This window comes from Melopsittacus undulatus, chromosome 17 (assembly GCF_012275295.1).
Source record: "Melopsittacus undulatus isolate bMelUnd1 chromosome 17, bMelUnd1.mat.Z, whole genome shotgun sequence".
In the NCBI taxonomy this organism is placed as follows: Eukaryota; Metazoa; Chordata; class Aves; order Psittaciformes; family Psittaculidae; genus Melopsittacus; species Melopsittacus undulatus.
This window is the reverse complement of record NC_047543.1, coordinates 2,361,587-2,380,725: the sequence shown is the minus strand read 5'-3', so window position 1 is coordinate 2,380,725 and position 19,139 is coordinate 2,361,587. Positions and strand designations below refer to the sequence as shown.

Genomic DNA, 19,139 nt, shown 5'->3' with positions numbered 1-19,139 from the left:
GGAAAGAGCCAGGGGACCAGAGCCCCTTGAATGGACATCGCCCCACCCCTCACCCCATCCTTATATAGACATCTCCCCACCCTTTCAGTCCCTCCCCTTCCTTTTATAGACCTCTCCCTCCCCGCCATTTACATCTGTACGTCATCACAGTCGCCCTGCCCCCTAATTTCACAGCCCAGGTCCTGCTGCCCGCCCGCTCATACCTGCAGCCGCCGTCCCCGTCACCCGGGGCGCTTCCCTTCCTTCCTTCCCTTCCTTCCCTTCCTATCCTTCCCTTCCCGTTTGACTCTGGCTGTGGCTCTCGGGAGAGGCTTTGCCCCAGGACCTTACACCGGGACCAGTAACTACTCCTCACATAGGAACTGCAGCCTGGAAAGGGGGTTCCCGGGCTTCAGTGTCTCTGCTGCTCACCAGGAAGAAGGGGAAGTGGGGACAGACGCAGTTTGGGGGCTGGGAGCTGTCTCTGCCGTTTCCCCAACCTGATTTAGAGGTGATGGGAGCTCTGACCCCAGTGGGGTTATAGGCCAGTTGCCAGTAGGCTTTGCCATAACAGGAGAGCTCCTAGGAAGAGATTTCAGGGCTTCACATGGAGCTCCGAGCATGCAGAAAGCTGGTGCCGAGGCTTAAATCCCATCCTTCTGCCTCCATCCCGTGTCAGGGCTTTCCTGTCTTTCTCCTGGTGTCCCAGTGGAAAACAGGGTTTATCCTCCCTGAGCCCAGGGCTAAGCTGTGCTCTGGCACAGGCAGATCTTCCCCCTGCCGCAAAACCCAGCCTGGCTCCTGCTGAAGCTGGAGAAGCTCCCAAACATGGAGCACACAAGGCAGCATTGGGCTGCAGCATGAAGGCACATGTGCAGGCTGTGAGGCTGCCTGGGCAGGGCAGCAGGAGCAGAAGGGAAGGAGGCCGTGCAAAAGCAAAGCTGGATTTGATGGGAAAGGAGGTGCACAGAGGTTTCCACATCTGCACGGACAGGAAGGTATGGAGGAGGAGAGGAGTCACCTGGGAATGGTGTGGACAGGAAGGGTAGGCTGAAGATATGGCCCAATCTTGGCTTGAATATGAGAATAATGAGAGGAATGGGAGGATGAAGCAATAGGAATTGCAACACCCATGGTGGAAGTAACCCCTGGAACCTTCTCTGGGTCACGCTGGATGGGCCGGGGCACCCCTCAGGTGTGGGAGCATCACACAGCCCAGAGCACAAAGGCACCTTCATGTACCCTCATCAGCAGGGGCAGGGAGAGGCTGAGGATGGAAAAGGCAGCCACAAGCATGGGACGGAATGCAGCAGCAGTGATGCACAGTGGTTTTGCTGGAGGTAGGTTGTGTCAGATAAGGGCAGGGCTGCTGGGTTTGACCCAGGGGATGTGATGCTCCTCTCCTGTGAGGTATAATGGGACTGTTTGCCCCAGAGCTGTGGTGGGATTGTGATGGGGAGGCAGAAATGAAGCACTCTGCTCACAGGTTCCTGCTCAGAGGCAAACTGATGGGTTGGGGCAACAGCACTAGCACATCCTGGCAGGGTTAGGACATGGAAAAGCCTGTCTGGGAGATGCTGCTGATGGCTGAGAGCAGGTCAGAGTTAGCTCTGTGATCACAAAAGCAAGACCAGAGCTTCTGCAGCTCAAGCCAGCATTGGCCTGGATCCTGCGTGCCCAGTGCAAGAGCAGCAGAGCAGAGGAGAGGCTGATTACAGCCTGCTCAGGCTCATTACACCTCTGTAAACACCTAACGCAATGCAGCCCCTGCCTGCCAAATGGGACAGCCTCTGGCATCTCCTTCAGCCCAGGTTAGGAGCAGGGGGTGACAGGGCTCAGACCCCTGTGGCATTGCTTAGACCTTGGTGACACACACTGGTTCTTGGGAAGGGAGAAGTGAGGGGGTCCTGCAGCCCAATTTAACGGGAGCAGAGACATGGTGAGTGCTGGCACCAGGTGCCTGCTGCAGACCTGGGCAGGGAGCAGCAGGGGATGTCTAACAATAATCCAATGATTGGGGATTAGCCATGATGCCAACAGGGATCTACGACAAGCCTTGGGGTGATGGGCATGGACCAGAACCAGGTCCTGCTGTCCCTATGAGCTGCCATCCTCCTTTCCCAGGGTTGGGGTCCCTGTGGCTGAGAGAGATGCATGGACATGTTTGTGGGCAACACATCTGATTGCATCAAGTCATAGCATCATGAGAATCAACCTGGTTGGAAAAGCCTTTTAAGCTCATCCAGTCCAACCATTTCCAAGGCCACCCCTGCCCCATGGCACTGAGGCCTCCTCTCCACGGGGTGTGAACCCTTGCAGGGCCGGTGCCTGCAGCCCTGCCCTGGGCAGCCTGTTCCAATGCCTGAGCACCCTGTGGGGCAGGAATTGTTCCTCAGCTCCATCTAAACCTGCCCTGGTGCAGCTTGAGGCCGTTTCCTCTTGTCCCATCCCTTGTTCCTTGGGAGCAGAGCTCAGCCCCTCCTGGCTCCATCCTCCTGGCAGGCACTTGGAGGAGCCATCAGGTCCCCCCTGAGCCTTCTCTTCTCCAGCCTGAACCCCCCAGGTCCCTCAGCCCTTCCCCATCTCCCTTGAGCTCCAGGCCCTGCACCAGCCCCATTGCCCTTCTCTGGACCAGCTCCAGCACCTCTGCAATGCCTTTTAACAGCCCAGGAATGCATTTCCCAGCAGTGACTCCCCGGGTGACCCAGGGTCCCTGGCATTGACTCACCACCACTCTCCACCCTTAGTGGGGTTGCCTGCCTCCCATCTAAGCCAGTCCATCCTCAAGCCTCTGCACAGGCTGAGATACACGCAGCACTTTGCCCTGGACCAGCCCCAAACGCCCACATGCTGCTCTGCTTATAGACCTGATTCATCCACCATTCATGCTCCTCGGCATCCCCTGCGCCATTCACCCTGATCCCGGGCTGAGCTCCTCAGCATCCTCCTGCTGGGGCAACATGATGGATGTGGTCCTGCTCCATGGGCTGCTGCTCCTCCTGCCCTTGGCAGCCCTGCTGCTCTACCGGTACAATGCCACCTTCCACTACTTCTGCAAGGTGGCCTTCTTCAACTGCTGGATCATTGCCATGGCCACCCTCCTGTCCCCCTTTGCAGCTCTTCGGGGACGCTCTGTGGAGAACATGAAGTGAGTACAGCACGGGGATGTGTGTCTGTTGTAGAAGTGGCTGGGTGAGGAGCTCGTGTGGGTTTGTGGACACATGCTGTCTGCTGCCCCAGTCATCCTTATTGAGTCCTGGGGCCACATCAAGTGCTGTGGTCATGTCCACATGGCAATGAAGTGTGCATCTGCATCTTCTGCTGTGGTGAAGAGTTGCTGGCCATCCCAAGGGAGGGATACACCTTGATGGAGGTGGCCAGCTGGGTCAGGATTAATGGTACCAGGAGGATGACACAGCATAAAAGAGATTGTTCTTGGGCATCACTGTACTGGGGTCATCAGTTGAGCGGATTGGGGGGGGGGGGGTTGGCCAAGGTTGGAGGTACCATCATTAGCAGGATGGAAATGCACCCCTATCACCATCTCCCTGCCCAGTGGGAGCCCCAGGAGCTGTGCTTTGGCAGAGAGCTTTGGGGATGTCTGGGTGCCATCAGCTGTGGGACATGGCACAGTCCTGTCCCAGCTCTGCTCCAGGGTGGTGGCAGCCCAGATAACATCGCTGTGCAACACGAGGGGAAGGTCCGATTGCTTTCAAGGGTGTTGCAATCTTGACACTGGATTCCTGGGTATGAGAAGGGTACCAGGAGGGATGCAATTATGTCAGGATGAAAGATGCCTGAGCTCATAGCATCGCTGGGCTTGAGCCATCGTGTGCTGGTGCCAATGGATTCCGGGCCCTTGGCAGAAGTTTGATGCAGGAATGCTGTGCACACACGGGTGCATCCAGAGGTGCCCCGAGCTCTGGCGCAAAAGCTTCCGGCTCAGTGGAAATCCCTGTGTGACTCAATGTGACTCACGCTGCCTTATCTTGTCCCACCAACACCTCACAGCCATCCTCCATGAGAGCATCACGCCCAGCTCCGTCTCCTCCTCAGGCTCCGAATCGCAAAGCCTGCGGCTTGGAGCACGTTCCTGTCATTACTTCTGGCTTTGGGGCATTGCCATCAGTGTTTTACTTCTCTGCAGACACAGGGATCTCTGAGCCTGCATCTCCCAAGGGATAGGGGTTCTGCTGATACAATGGACCCTCTAAACATCATGTCTCCTTCCTATGTGCCTACCTCTACTATCCCCTCCCAAGCTTCTTCTCATCCCTCCCTGGTCCTGAGTTCCTGCCCCTGTGGGTGCCCTGGGACCAGTTGCTCCCAGATGTGTGGCTCTTGGCATGGATGCTCTTCATGCCATGGGTTGGAGAGTGCCCCATTTCAATGCCAAAAACGTGCCAGCTCTTTCTCTCCACTGTGGGTGCTGCAATCCCCGTTGCTTCATCCTCCTTCCGTTCCTTTCGTTACTCTCATACTGAGTGTCACCCTTCATCAGCTCTGCCATCTGGTCCAGCCCTCTCTGGATGGGGACACAGCTCTTCCTTGTTCCTCCTTCCATCTGCATGGATGGAAGGTCCATCTCTTCCTGATGCTGCAGGTCCAGTGGAGCTGTTCTCTGTGATTTCCTCTGCAGAATGAAGCAGAGTTGTTTTCCTTTCCCTGCTTTCTGCCCCCTCCTCCTGCAGCACAAAGCTTGGTGCCCAGGGTGCTGCCCTTTGGCTGCTGTGCTGGGACAGTCCATGGAGACATCCACATCCCTGTAAAACCATCCAGACTGTTCCTCTGCATGTCCTCCTTCATACAGTCATGGGATCAACTTGGTTGGAAAAGGCCTTCAAGATCATCAAACCCAACCATTGCCCAGCACTGCTGAGGCCACCCCTGCCCCATGGCACTGAGGCCTCGTCTCCACACTGTGTGAGCACTTGTAGGGCTGGTGCCTGCAGCCCTGCCCTGGGCAGCCTGTTCCAAAGCCTGAGCACCCTGTGGGGCAGGAATTGTTCCTCAGCTCCATCTAAACCTGCCCTGGGGCAGCTTGAGGCCATTTCCTCTTGTCCTGTCCGGATCTCATCCACCTACAGCTCAGTTCCCCATGGATGCTATCCAGCTCCTCTGGCTCTATGTGTCTGCAGTGCTGGTGTGTGGGTTTCCAGCTGTACACTGGGTGAGCCTCAGGGTGAAGCTTACCTGGGCAAAGACTGTGGTCCTCACTGGGATGTGATGGTTTACACCTTGGCTGCAGGCAGACATCCCATCCCATCCCATCCCATCCCATCCCATCCCATCCCATCCCATCCCTTCCCATCCCATCCCATCCCTTCCCTTCTCTTCTTGCTTTGCTATCATCCCTGGACATCAGAAAGTCTGTTCTTCTCCCTTGTGTTGGCTGCTCTTCCTTAGGAGCTCCAATGAAGACTTTCTACTACTGACAGCAGCTGGGCTCCCCTTGGGGGTGGTTGCAGGGTTAGCTCTGAGCTATGCAGGCTATAAATGTGCTTAGAAAAGCGAAGACTGCATACAGACTGACACAGTCTGTGCTCATTCAGACCACATCTAGCCTGGCCCATGCTGGGCTTTGCTCCCTCAGTGGGAAAGCATCACAGCCCCACTCTGTGTGATCTGCTCCCAGTGTGTGTTCCTCTGCCCTAGGCTCCTGCGTGCTGCAATCCTGCCCCTCAAACACTTTTATGGCATCAAGATGCAGGTGTGGGGCTTGGAGCACCTGAACACCGAGGAGCTCTATGTGATAGTTTCCAACCACCAAGCTGCTCTTGACCTCATGGGTAAGTGCAAAGGAGATGGGGGGCTCAGCACTTGTATAGGCAGCTTTTGGGGTGCTGCAGGGGTGGACCAGGCTCACCCTTGGGGGTCCCAGAGAGGCCAGGACCAGGGTTTGTACAGGGCAGTGTGGTAGGCATGAGCCAGAAGAGGTGGTGGGACAGGAGCTCAGGGCTATGGATGTGCTACAGAGGGAGGGTTGAGCCAATGGACGATGATACCAGGTCACTGCAGCCACAGGGCTGGTTGGTGCTGGGTGCCATTGGGCATGGACAGATCCTTTCCTCTCCCATCCATCCTCCAGGCATGGTGGAGATCATCCCTGACCGCTGTGTGCCCATCGCCAAGAAGGAGATCCTATACATGGGCACGGTGGGGTGGGCCTCCTGGCTCAGCGGCATCATCTTTGTCGACCGCTATAAAAGGGAAGATGCCATCAACGTCATCTCCCAGACAGCCAGGACCATGCAGCGTGAAAAGGTGAGGGAGCAAGGGGGGAGCAGGGGAGCAAGCACCAATGGGGCAAGCACATTTCCAGGGTGACTGGGTTGGGTCCATGCTCACGTCTCCCCCTGTCCCATTCAGTTCCGAGTGTGGATTTTCCCTGAAGGCACCAGGAACCAGGACAAATCCATGCTGCCCTTCAAGCGTGGGGCTTTCCACTTGGCTGTGCAGGCTCAGGTAAGGCCAACCTGCCCCTCCGCTTGCCCTTGATGGAGTGGGGGAATGTGCACCCTGGGGCAGTGGGATGGGGGACATGAGGGTCTTCTGGGTTCTGCAGTCCGCAGGACAGGCACCCTGTGAGGGCACAGGGACCTGCTGAAGCCTGGGCCATGTCAGGAGCTGGAGGGGGTCTGTGTGATGGACACCCCTCATGCTCCGTGTCCTACAGGTTCCCATTTTCCCTGTCGTGTTCTCCCCATACTGGGATTTCTTCAGCTCCAAGGAAAAGAAATTCACATCTGGTGAGTGATGGACAAGAAGTCCCATTGGAAAGTGGTCAGGGCTGGTTGTAGGGATCAGGGATGGGTGGCTTGGAGGCCTCTGTGGAACACTGAGGCTGGTGGGGAGACCTGCTTCCCAGTAGGTTCACCTAACAGCATCCCTGGCCTTCCCCTTCTCTATCCAGGGACGTGCACCATCCAAATCCTCCCCAAGGTGGAAACCCAGGGCCTGAGCTCCACGGATGTCCCCAGACTGACCGACACTGTCCGCCAGGCCATGGCTGATGCCTTCGCTGAGATGTCTGTGAGCTGCTGTGAGGACCAGAGTGCTGAGCATCCTCAGCACCCACATTGTGCTGGGGTTGGGGCTGGGGCTGGCAGGGGCACAGGCAGCCCCCAGTGCGAGGAGAACACAACTGGGACCAGCAATTAGGCACATGGCTCAACCCCGTCAGGGCCACAAGGGAGGTGGCACAGCCAGAGGCTGAGCCATGCTGTCCCCTTGTCCCCTGTGGATGTGTCCACCAGACCTGCCACTGCCCCAGCAGCCTGGAGCAAGGGGAAGCAGAGCACTGCAGCATAGGGACAGGGCAGCACCCCAAAACCAGTGCAAGGTGCCCCTAAACCCCCTTGCTATGATTGTGCATCCCCTCCCCAGGGCACTGCCTGCCTCCCTCCAGCTTGGTCCTGGGTAACAAGCCCTGTCTGCCTGGATGGCTCCTGCCTGCACACTGGGATGGGGACAGAGATGTGCCAGGCAGGGCTGGGGCTTCACTGCACTGCTTTCTACCTCTGATGGTGTGACTCTCACTGGGGTTCACCCATGGGCTCACTGGGTTGCTTCTTCCAGAGGCTACTGCAAACTGGAGATGCTGCTCTGATGCAGCAAGCTCTGCGGAGGGGTCCAGAGCACAGTGTGTGGCCTGGGGAGGAGCCGCAGGTCCAGGGGATGTTGTCACGATGCTGAACTATGAGACAAGGGTGTGAGATTAAACAGTCCATACCTGGTGCTGTGTGTGCATTGCATCCTGCCTGTGCCTCTGGTGCTGAGGGGAGGGTGGGCAGGGGGATCCATCTCCTTGTGGCCATGAGGGGTGTCTGCATCACTGCACATGGAGCAGCTCTGCTCTGGAGCCAGGCTGAGAGAGCTGGGCTGGGGCAGCCTGGACAAGAGAAGGCTCCTGAAGGGGAGACCTGAGAGCAGCTCCAGTGCCTAAAGGGGCTGCAAGAAAGCTGGAGAGGGGCTTGGGACAAGGGCCTGTAGGGACAGGCCAAGGGGAATGGCTTGAACCTGCCCGAGGGGAGACTGAGCTGAGCTCTTAGGCAGAAGCTGTTCCCTGTGAGGGTGCTGAGGCGCTGGCACAGGGTGCCCAGAGAAGCTGTGGCTGCCCCATCCCTGGCAGTGCTCAAGGCCAGGTTGGACACAGGGGCTTGGAGCAGCTGCTCCAGTGGAAGGGGTCCCTGCCCGTGGCAGGGGTTGGAACTGGATGAGCAAGAGGGACTTTCCCATGGTCTCCAGACCAGGACACAACCAGATCCATCCATCATCTGCCACCTCCTCTGGCCTGTTCCCTGCAGCCAGGGATGGCTCTGGGCATCGACTGGCTCCTTCCCAACAGAGCAGCTCCTGTCCCAGCCATGCCATGGTGACAGTGGGGCAGGGGGAACGGCACATGGCTGTCCCCAGGGCTGGCTGCAGGGTGGGCAGCCTTCACCTCCCCTCTTCAAACAAGACGTGCAAGCCATGAGCAAACAAGGGCACAGGGCTCCAGGTTGGCATCGTTCCTGCTCTCGGAGTGCCTGGCTCACTATGGAGGAACGATCACCCACCCAGACAGACACCGTGAGCAGCACAATAGGGGCTTCCCATGAGCAGCAACTCTCTGGATCAAGAACTGTCCCATGAACATGGTCAGGGGCAGTGCACGTGTGAAGATCTCACTTCCCAGAAGGAGCCGTTATTCCCTGTGCTCCCTGTGTGCAGTCAGTCCATCAGCTCCGAGCTGACTCAGCAGCCCCACCACTATGGGTGGCGTTTGGCTGCCCAGAGCCTTGAACCCATCAAAGCTCAGGTCTGGTGGTTAAACATTGTCCTGGCTGGAAACCTGGGGCCTAGACACAGACCTCGCTTGTCTCTTGTTTGCTGCCAGCAGGGAGATGAAAGCTTGAGGAGAGGAAGAAAACCCAGCACGGGGCCTCTGGGACCACCTTGGTCCTCCAAGGATGGGGTCTGCAGCCGCCCTGCCCTGCCTGCTGCTTTGCACCCTGTATCTCACAGCTGGAGCATCTGCAAAGCCGTAAGCCCTCTCTGTGTCTGCCTCTCCATGCCTATGGGATAGCGGGTGGTCTCGGTGGTGTGACGGTGCTTGCTATGGCCGTGGAGGCTGGTTGGGATGGTTGTCCCCATAACAAGGCTTTGCCCCTGGGGTTGGTGTCTCTGGGCTGTGCTGGTGCAGATGCCACCTCTCACACAAGCTGGAGGAGGAGCAGAGCCTTTCCTCCTCCTGTGGATCAACCCCTCAGCTCTTTCCCAAGGTGGGCTCTGCTCTGGTCTATGCTTTGGCCAACCTCTCTTTGTGCTTGGGTGCAAGACTGGGTGTTGTAGCCCTGCAGAGAGCATCCAGGGCTAGAAACCCCCCTGACATCCTTTGCCTTGAGACTCTGGAGTGGAGGGGAGCACTGGGATACGGTGGTCTCCTCCCCTGCCAAAGTGTCCCCTCTCCAGGCACTACCTGGTGCTCTTCCCTTCCACGTTCTATTACCCATACCCGGGCAAAGTGCACATCCACCTCATGGACCTGCAGGAGCCCGTGCGGGTGACCCTGCACCTGGCAAGCAAGCTCGGAGTCCCCAACATCACCCTGGAGGAGCAGGGCAATGGGATCCTCCAGCTGAGCTGGCCCCACTTCCCCACCGTGAGTCACAGCCCCCCTGCCATAGCTGGGCTGGGGGAACAGGGACGGGACTGGGGTCCGCCTGGAGAGTGGAGGGACATGGAGCACATGGGGACCTTGGGAGCATCATCTTCCCATGCACAGCAGTTCCCTGGTGCCTTCAGGGGTCAGTGATGGTGAGGGACGGGTTTGGTGTCACACTGGCATCCAAAATAAAGGCTTTGAAACCATTTCTGGTGTTTCTCTGTGGGCAGATTCCTACTGCTCCTGCCTGGATGCACGAGGTTGCGGAACTTCACATCTCCATCCAGGGAGGCTCCCTGCAGGCCTCCGAGCAGAGGAAAGTCATTGTGGAAACTCTGAGGCTGAGTGCCTTGGTGCAGACAGACAAGGATGTCTACGAGCCTGGACAAACTGGTGAGGGGGATCTGGAAGCGCTCCCAGGCTCTTGGGATGGGATCCCCAGGTTTGGGTTCCCGGCTGTGGCACTCACTCCTGCTCCTGCCTTTGCTCTCTCCAGTGAAGATTCGAATTGTCCGTTTGGATCAAAACCTCATTGCCAACAACAGAGAGGTGAGATGGGCTTGGGCACAGGGGGGGTTGGAGGCACTGGGGTCCCCGTGTGCCTGAGACCATTGGTCTTGGCCGCAGTGGCAGAATCTTCTGTGTCTCCAAGATTACAGAGGAGACAGATGCAGGGGTGGAAACCCCAAAACACTGACGGGATGTGGGATATGGTCAAAGGAGGGGATCCTGCCCCTCTGCTGAGCTCTGGTGAGACCCCCCCTGCAGCCCTGATCCAGCCCTGGGGCAGCAGCTGTTGGATGAGGCCATGGGGATGCTGTGAGGGCTGGAGCAGCTCTGCTCTGGAGCCAGGCTGAGAGAGCTGGGCTGGGGCAGCCTGGACAAGAGAAGGCTCCTGAAGGGGAGACCTGAGAGCAGCTCCAGTGCCTAAAGGGGCTGCAGGGAACCTGGAGAGGGACTCAGCCCCCGGTTTTAGCCATGAGCTCAACTCTGTGCACTTTGACCATGCTAAAGGCTTCTCTCTTTCTTTGCAGATTCCCTTGGTGGCCGTGGAGGTGAGTTGTCACCTTGTGGCAGCCTGTCGGCTCCCTTGGGAGGAACAATGGGGCCCAGCATGTGTGTGATACTGGGGACAAGAAGCATCCTTGCTGCAGGTGTTGAGAGAAGTTACAGAGAGAGGGCATAAGGGCTTGGGTAGATCTTAGGCAGAAGCTGTTCCCTGTGAGGGTGCTGAGGCGCTGGCACAGGGTGCCCAGAGAAGCTGTGGCTGCCCCATCCCTGGCAGTGCTCAAGGCCAGGTTGGACACAGGGGCTTGGAGCAGCTGCTCCAGTGGAAGGGGTCCCTGCCCATGGCAGGGGTTGGAGCTGGAGGAGCTTTAAAGATCACCCCTTTAAAGGCCTCTTCCAACACAAACCAGGCTGGGATTCTGTGATTCCCAGCCCACCAAGAGTCAGGTTTCTGTCTGCCTTAGACACAGGGTGTCCCCTGTGAGGTTACACAAATGAAGATGGCAATGGCTCTTACCAGCCAAGGCTGGAGCATCCCCCTGCCAGCTCCGGCTGCTGTAACCAGGCTGGAGCTCGGATACAGCACCCAGGGTGGGGACTTTTCCTTTGGGAGAAGTGATGTTCCCAGGGATGCTCTGAGCGTGATGTCAGGGCAAAACCCTGCTTCTTGCAAGGATACCCAGGGTGACCTGAGTCCTTGAGCTTCTCAACCCCCCTGCACCACCCCATGCCCTGTCTTCGTCTCCATGAGCTGATGCCACACATCCCCATGTGCAGGATCCCGACGGGAACGCTGTGGTGCAGTGGCAGGAGGTGAGCCCGCAGCAGGGCATCATGGACCTGTCCTTCTCGCTGGGTGCAGAGCCGGCCCTGGGCACCTACACCATTGACGTGGAGGGCAGCTTTCACCAGTTCACTGTGAAGGACTCCGGTGCGTGGGGATGCAGGCTGGGCTCCACGCAGGGTGCCTGGGAGCTGTCTCATGGAATGGCAGGAAACTGAGGAAGGAAGAAGTGGGATCAATCCCGTTCTCCCCACAGGGCAGCCCAACTTTGAAGTGCTGATCCGGCTGCCCTGCTTTGTGACAAAGAAGGATGAGAAGATCCCAGTGGATGTCTGCGGGCTGTGAGTTGGAGAGCAGCAATGCTGCCTGCTCCTGGGGTGATGCTCCTGTTGCATCTTCCCCATCTGCTCTGGTTCCTGCTCCCTCCCAACAGGTACCCATCCGGGAAAACCTTCCGAGGCAGAGCTGAGGCCAGGCTGTGCCAGTTCAACAGCTTTGCTATTGACCTGGATGCATCTAAGATGGCCTGTGCTGAGTTTAGGGGTCAGGTGAGGGCAGCAGGAGAGGGGGAAGGCACATGGGTGGTGGTCCTGGCAGTCTTTCTCCATTCTGGGGTGCTCGGGCTGATGATGGCTTCCCTGTGAGGGTGCTGAGGCGCTGGCACAGGGTGCCCAGAGAAGCTGTGGCTGCCCCATCCCTGGCAGTGCTCAAGGCCAGGTTGGACACAGGGGCTTGGAGCAGCTGCTCCAGTGGAAGGGGTCCCTGCCCATGGCAGGGGTTGGAGCTGGAGGAGCTTTAAGGTCCCTTCAACCCAAGCCATGCTGTGGTTCTGTGGTTCCAACACGGGTGACTCTCTCATTCAGACTGGCAGGAACGGCTGCTTCTCCACCGAGGTGCCGGCCACTTCCTTCAAGCTGAGCAACTGGGACTATGGGCATCAGCTCCATGCTTTTGTGTCGCTGCTGGAGGAGGGCACTGGTGAGCACTGACAGCTCCCACTGATGTCCTGGGGTGGTGGCACCTGGAGGACGTGGCACAACTGCTCTGCTCAGGTGTCCCCAGGTCCCTGTCCTTCCCATCCATTACCACCAGCCCCTCTGTGCCTGTGCTTGCTTTGGTGTCATTTCCCCCTCTATTCCTGACTGCTGGAGCAGTCCCCGAGGTCCTGAAGGCTGATGAGGAGTTTCATCCCCTTCCAGCATCCTCTCCCCACATATTCCTCCATCACCCACCTCACCTTTCTCTGCCTCCCTGAGGACTAGTTGGTGTGTTTGAGTAGTGCCTGGGAAGCTACCAGGGTACTGTTGGTCTTAGGATGTCTTTCTGGCTTTGAATCAAGTTATAAACGGACTCTTTATGTGTTAGGGTTTGTTAGACACATCCTTAGAGTCAATTAAGAAGCCTCATGGCAGCACAATGCAGCTGTGAGTGGCCTCTTCTGGTTGCTTGCAGCCATGAAGAGAGGTGCTTTGGGGTAAAGCTTGGTATTTGGGTAGCACACAGCATGGTCCTGCTCACGCTATAGATCCTGTCTCACCTGAGTACCTATAAGGATGCTGGAGAGGGTCCTTCATCAGGGACTGGAGTGATAGGACAAGGGGTAATGGGTTCAAACTGAAACAGGGGAAGTTCAGGTTGGATGTAAGGAAGAAGTTCTTTAGTGTGAGGGTGCTGAGGCACTGGAATGGGTTGCCCAGGGAGGTTGTGAATACTCCATCCCTGGCAGTGTTCAAGGCCAGGTTGGACAGAGCCTTGGGTGCCATGGTTTAGTGTGAGGTGTCCCTGCCCATGGCAGGGGGTTGGATCTTAAGCTCCTTTCCAACCCAAACCATTCCATGATTCTATGGTTTTGCATTTGTTGCCCAATCTGTGTGGTTCTGCACTGTGCTCCTTAGCCACTGCCTGCAAGAAGAGAGCTTTGTTTCGTACAGCCACTTGCAGAGACAGCAGAACATGTGGTGCTGCATGCTTGAGGCTCTCTGACCCATCTTTCCTGCTGGGAATCACAAGGGCAGGGTGCTGAGTGCCTCTCCTCTCCGCAGGGATGCAGCGTGCAGCGAACAAGAGCTGTGAGATTGTGGATAAAGATATCATCATCACATTTGAAAGCAGTGATAGATTCTACAAGCCTGGGGTCCCCTACACTGGGACGGTAACAGGGGGGGGTTCCTGTGCCCTACAGGGCTCCTGCTGCACCCAATCCCACTCCCTCAGACCTCCAACCCTGTCATCCCACCCAGCATCTCCCCTTCCCTCCTGGTGCAGATGCTGTTGAAGGGAGTTAATGGCTCTGCCCTAACGGAGAAGGAGCTCCTGGTGATGGTTAATACTGGTGGAATCCAAGTAAAAACCCTGCTCACGGATGGGTCGGGGAGAGCCTCCTTCGAGCTGGACACCTCTGGTTGGAAGCCCCCGGTCTCTGTGCACGTAAGTGACCCATTTCCCCTCAGACACCCAGATTTTGGTGAAGATCACAGAGTTTTTTACACCAAATCTTCCAGCCTCCCATTCACCACATTTGGTCTTTGTGCATCCAGAGCATCCCATGGTGAAGAGCTCCATGTGTGTATTAACCCTGTTTAATGCCTTGATGCCAGTCAAACCTTAAAGATCTCAGCACCCTTCCTGCCTCCTGCGCTGGGAAAAGGCTCTACTCCCACTATTGGTGCATTCTGCAAAGTTGTTCCTCTAATTCCTTCTCTCTGCCTTACTGCTCTCATTCTTCACTGCCAAATTCAGGATCCTTTCCATCTTCACCACTTGGCCACAAGATTAGGTAGTTCTGGGATGCTTCAGCAGCATATAGATACCTGCCTCCTCTTGCCATCCACTGGCTACCCCTTTGAGTGTCCTTTGGACAAGCCCCGTGATGGCACACAGCTTTTGGGTGCTGAGCACACCTGGATTGTGTTTCTTTGCATGCCCTTGCAGGGATCCCACAGCAAAGAGGGTGGCAGTCACAGGGTGGCTTTCAACCCCTACGGAGCTCTGCTGCTGAGCTCATCTTCAGCATTGACAGCCTCAATTTCCACCCTTCAGGGTGAGGTCAAGCCTGAAGCCTCTGAGGATGAAAACCTCAAGCATCCCAACTACAGAAGTGCTACTCGCCACGTGTACCCCTTCTCTGTGGGCACCACAAGCTTCCTGAAGATGCGCAGGGTGATCAAGGAGCTGCCCTGTGGCCAGCCCCTGCAGCTCAGTGTGGAGTACTTGTTCGATGAGAAGGCCATGGGGAGCAAGCAGCAGAGCCTGGATGTGGTCTTACTGGTGAGCCTTCAGCTGGGGACAGAGGGGAAGCGGCAGGAAAGGCAGAGCTCAGGGGAGGAGGATCTTCCCCTCCAGCAGAATTCATTTCCAGGCAGGTACTCCTGGACTTAGGGATGGGCTCTGGAGCTGTCAGGTCTCGGGGCACCATTCCCATCCCATGTTGCTCTGCTAGTCTGTTCCTGAGCATCCTCCACAGCCTCCCCTCATCTCCTCGTGCTGCTTCCGCACCCAGCACAGGTCCTGCTGTTCCTCTGCAGGTCCTGGCCAAGGAGACCATCGCCATGGTGCTCAGGAAGGAGCTGCCTGCAGATGCCAGTAGGTCCGGGGGCACTTGGGGCTGTGCAGGGCTCTGCTCCGTGCCCACTCCTCACTCCCCTCCCTTCCCATGGCTCAGGGCTGAGCGGCTCCTTCTCCCTGGAGCTGCCCATCGGCCCCGAGCTGGCACCTGCAGCCAAGGTGCTGGGCTACGTGGTGCTGCCCAGCAGTGAGGTGGTGGCCGACAGCACCGAGCTCCGGGTGGCCAAGTGCTTCCCCAGCGAGGTGAGCGGAGCCTGAGCCCTTCCTCACCCCTGCAACAGGCTGGGCCCAGGCTCTCCTTCCAGGGAGGGGTTTCCTCCCTCTCCTGTTCCTGTTGCTGCTGCAAAGCATCTCCTGGCTTTGATCTCAGCCCTCTGGGATGGTGCCCAGATACCTGGGACCAGCTCCCCTCTCCCCTAACCCAGAGGCTTCCCTTCTCTCCAGGTGAACCTGTCCTTCTCGGAGCAGAGGGCTGTGGTGGGCTCCCAGCTCCACATGAAGGTGCAGGCTGCCCCGGGCTCACTCTGTGCCATCTATGCCGTGGATCAGCGTGCACAGTCCTCCAGTAGCAAGGGCAAGGGCAAGCTCAACCCCGACGTGGTGAGGCTGCAGTGACCTCGGTGCTAGGCTGGTCCTGAGCTTGCTGCTGGGGCGTGGGGAATGTAGTGATAGGACAAGGGGTGATGGGGTCAAACTTCAACAGGGGAAGTTCAGCTTAGACATAGGGAAGAAGTTCTTTACTGTGAGGGTGCTGAGGCCCTGGAGCAGGTTGTCCAGAGAACCATTGCTGGCAGTGTTCATAGCCAGGTTAGACAGAGCCCTGGGAGACACAGTCTAGTGTGAGGCATCCCTGCCCATGGCAGAGGGCTGGAACTGAATGACCTTTGGTCCTTTCCAGCCCAAAGCTTCTATGATTCTATGATTTTAGGGAAGGACCTCGGGAAGCATCGCTGCCCTTGGAGAGACGAGAGATGGGAAAGTGACAGGTCCCAGTGGAAGGGCTGGGGATGGTGGCATCACTATGATGCCCAGGGAGGTGCAGAAGCTATGGGGCAGTGACAGCGGCAAAAGGGGTTGGAGCTGGGCCAGGAGCATTTCCTGTCTTTCTCACCCAAAGCTCATGTGTTTGGTTTAGGTCTATAACTTGCTTCCAGGGTTTTATGGATCTACCTATTCTTTTGCACTTGAAGAACCTATTTCATCTAAGAACCAGACGTGTGGGCATGCAGGAATATTTTCCGGTCTTCCACCTATTAACCTTTATGATGTGCCAAGAAAGAAGGTCACCCCCCACCGCAGACAGAGGAGCTGGCAGGTCCTGCAGCCTGAGGCCCAGCCAGGCTCCTATAGCCTGTTTAAGGTAGGAGCCCTCCAGCCCTTCCTCATACTCCTCTTCCTCCTTAGGGTGCTGGGAACACCTGGTCCTTTGCCCAGCCAGTGTGTGTGCTCACAGACCAGCTCAGTACACACACATCTGCAGCTCAGGTCCTGCAGCATTCCATAGGGAAGGGGCTAAGCTCTGCTCTTCCCATCACAGATCTGTGCTCCGAACACAAAAGATTGTCCCAGCGTTCCCCTGCTCCCTGTGGGATGTGTGTCTCCCACTGGCAGCAAACCCAGGGATTGGGGCTGTTTGGGATTGGAGCAGGCAGAGCAGATTCACTGCATCCTTCCCAACTCTCCCTGATGCAGCAGCTTCTCCTGGCACAAATATTCCCCTCCTGCACTCCCACTACAGTGTGGCAAGGGGGTCCTGATCTTCAGGAGCTCTGTTCTGCCATGGGGCTTCGGAGAGGGGTGGAAAAGGCATCTGGGGATGTGTGGGCTCTGGTGTGGTTGCTGTTCTCTCTCATGTGCTCTGTTTCAGGATGCAGGTTTGAAAACTGCCACCAACGCGGAGCTGGGCTGTCCATCGGACCCCTTTCTGTACCTCAGAGGTGAGTGGGGAGGATCTGTAACAGCCTCAGTGCTGGCTGCAGAAGAATGGCTGGAATCATCCTGCCTCTTCCCGTCCTTGCTGGCAGCACGTTCAAGTCATGCCCGTTTGCAGGACCAGAGCTGGAGACTGATCCTCTGGGAGATGTCCTGAAGGACCCAGGGATGCAGACGGGTCTCTTGGAAACGTGGCTGTGGGGGCTGGTGCCTGTGGGGTGAGTAAGAAGCCGCAGCAGACCTCAGGTAACTGCACCAGCTTCAGCGCTGGGTGCAGTGCCCAGAGCTCTGGGTCAGTGCCCATGTATCAGGAGTGACACTGAGACATGTTCAGCCCCTTCCCTTGGACCTCAGTACTGAGCCTAGGAGAGATTGGGCAGTCTGTCCCGTAGGCACGGGATGCCCTAAGACACTGATGGTGCCTCTGCCCATCTCCACGTGTATGATGGCCACCAATGGTCCCCAAGACCCAGAGGAAGGGGTTGGATGCTCCTTCTGCTGGCTCTGCCCATCAGATCCATTGTGTAAACCCTGTCCATCTCCTACCTCCCTGCAGGGACCATGGCTCTGAGGAGCTGCTGGTGCCAGTGCCCAATATCACCACCGAGTGGGAAGCAGGGATGCTCTGCACATCCCCTCTGGGCTTGGGGCTGGCTCCTGCCAGCACCATCACAACCTTCAAGCCCTTGTTGGTGGAGCTGGTGCTGCCCTACACCGTGGTCCAGCACAAAGCCTTCACCATCGTGGCCACCATCTTCAACCTCCTGCAGCACTGCTTGAGGGTGAGTGGGGCCGGGCAGGGGGCTCTGGGATGGGGGCCCAGTGGTGGCTGAGGGAGCTGTGGTCCTGCAGGTCCAAGTGATGCTGATGGAGTCGGTGGAGCTGAGGGTACCAGTGAGCTCAGGCCAGGTGAACGGTGGTTGTGTGTGTGCAGAAGAAACGAGGACCTTCCAGTGGGATGTGAGAGCCACCGGCATGGGTATGGAAAGGGCTGGGAATGGGGTAGGAGAGCCCAGACACTGAAACCCTCCTCTTTGTCACTACTTTTCTGATCCTTTCCTCCCCCTCCCAGTTTCTTCTCCCCTCTTCCCCCTTTCCCTTCTCCACTCTCTGATCTCTTCCCTCTATTTCCCGGTCCCGTTGCATTCATTGCACCCTCCTCCTTCCCCATGTCCTCTTGGTGGCTCTGAGCCACAGCCAGCCCCTAAGGCAGTATCACCATCATGTGCCCATCTCCCTTCACAGGGGAGGTGAACGTCACCGTCATCGCCAGGGCCCTGCAATCTGAAGAGCTCTGTGGCACTGAGGTGCCGGTGGTGCCAGCCCATGGGCACATGGACACTGACACAAAGCTCCTTATGGTGCAGGTGAGCGTAGAGGTGCTTGCTTGTGCCACCCTCTTGGCAGGAGCAGAGCTGCACCCAAAGCAGTCGCCCATGGAGCAGAGCAGAGCATCTCCCCATCCCTTAGCCAGGCTGGATGCAGCTTGTGGGTGCTGCAGGGTGCACCAAGTGCATCCATGCTTAGTGGGACCATCACCCACCATCAGTGGGATGGTGCCTTCCCTTCCCTGTTGGGGTGAGACTGGTACATTGGAGGCTGCTGGGTGTGTGATGCTCTCACCACACCGTGCATGGGGCTGCTCCTAGGACAGCCTGGGTGGCCCTAAGTTCTCATGGGCCATCAGAGCTGATGGGCTGCTGGTTGGGTTCCAGATAAGGTACTTATTGGAGGTAGAAAGGCATTTCTGGGATGGAGAAGGGCAGGCTGACTGACCCCAGTCTCATACATGCTGTATTCCTGGTTTTAAAGCCTTCAAGACTGATGTGAAAGAAAACTGCAGCTGCGTGGCTCTCCCCCTGTCCTGATCGCATCCTATCCCACCATGGTCTCAAGGTCTGGCAGCCTTCTCCCATCCCTTCATCCCCTTCACCAGACCCAGCAGGAGCCTGAAGCAGCGTGGTTGAGATGAGGACTCCAAACCCCAGCCCTGATGCCCACCATGAAGTTGTGGTTTCCCTTGGGCAATTCCTTGGAGAAGGGATCAGGGCAGTTTCACTGATCCAGGGCTGGCAAAACACCTTGGGAGAGCAGTGGGGGCCTGATGGCTGAGCATGGAGAGGATGCTCAGGGCTGCCCTGACCCTGTCCCTGCTCTGCCAGGCTGAGACAATGAGGAAAATGCAACCGGGAATAAGTGAAGGGGAAGATGAGCAGCAGAACGTTG

At 57.4% G+C, this 19,139-nt stretch overlaps 2 protein-coding genes across 2 annotated transcripts; both read left to right on the top strand.

Moving 5' to 3' along the window:
- Positions 1-2,819: 2,819 nt before the first annotated feature.
- LOC101881291 (1-acyl-sn-glycerol-3-phosphate acyltransferase alpha) lies at positions 2,820-7,715 on the top strand. Its single transcript, XM_005144734.3, has 6 exons — positions 2,820-3,127; positions 5,635-5,768; positions 6,068-6,243; positions 6,349-6,444; positions 6,656-6,728; positions 6,893-7,715. The coding sequence occupies exons 1-6, from the start codon at positions 2,865-2,867 to the stop codon at positions 7,138-7,140; spliced, it is 990 nt and encodes a 329-aa protein (XP_005144791.3). The 5' UTR covers positions 2,820-2,864; the 3' UTR covers positions 7,141-7,715.
- Positions 7,668-18,782, top strand: LOC115945779 (alpha-2-macroglobulin-like protein 1). The gene is made up of 21 exons (XM_031045187.2): positions 7,668-7,690; positions 9,433-9,622; positions 9,856-10,018; positions 10,122-10,174; positions 10,660-10,680; positions 11,411-11,564; positions 11,674-11,758; positions 11,851-11,965; positions 12,281-12,395; positions 13,460-13,569; positions 13,683-13,844; positions 14,457-14,684; positions 14,942-14,999; positions 15,079-15,224; positions 15,426-15,581; positions 16,849-16,918; positions 17,032-17,131; positions 17,470-17,695; positions 17,766-17,892; positions 18,159-18,280; positions 18,726-18,782. Exons 1-21 carry the CDS (start codon positions 7,668-7,670, stop codon positions 18,741-18,743), a joined length of 2,442 nt encoding a protein of 813 aa, XP_030901047.2. The 3' UTR covers positions 18,744-18,782.
- The last annotated feature ends 357 nt before the right edge of the window (positions 18,783-19,139 follow it).

Coding starts and splice junctions, on each gene's coding strand:
- LOC101881291 (XM_005144734.3), top strand. CDS start 2,865: ATGCTCCTCGGCATCCCCTGCGCCATTCACCCTGATCCCGGGCTGAGC. Junction 5,769..6,067: donor AGCTGCTCTTGACCTCATGG/GTAAGTGCAAAG, acceptor TCCATCCTCCAG/GCATGGTGGAGATCATCCCT. Junction 6,445..6,655: donor ACTTGGCTGTGCAGGCTCAG/GTAAGGCCAACC, acceptor CGTGTCCTACAG/GTTCCCATTTTCCCTGTCGT.
- LOC115945779 (XM_031045187.2), top strand. CDS start 7,668: ATGCTGAACTATGAGACAAGGGT. Junction 7,691..9,432: donor CTGAACTATGAGACAAGGGT/GTGAGATTAAAC, acceptor TCCCCTCTCCAG/GCACTACCTGGTGCTCTTCC. Junction 10,175..10,659: donor TCATTGCCAACAACAGAGAG/GTGAGATGGGCT, acceptor CTTTCTTTGCAG/ATTCCCTTGGTGGCCGTGGA.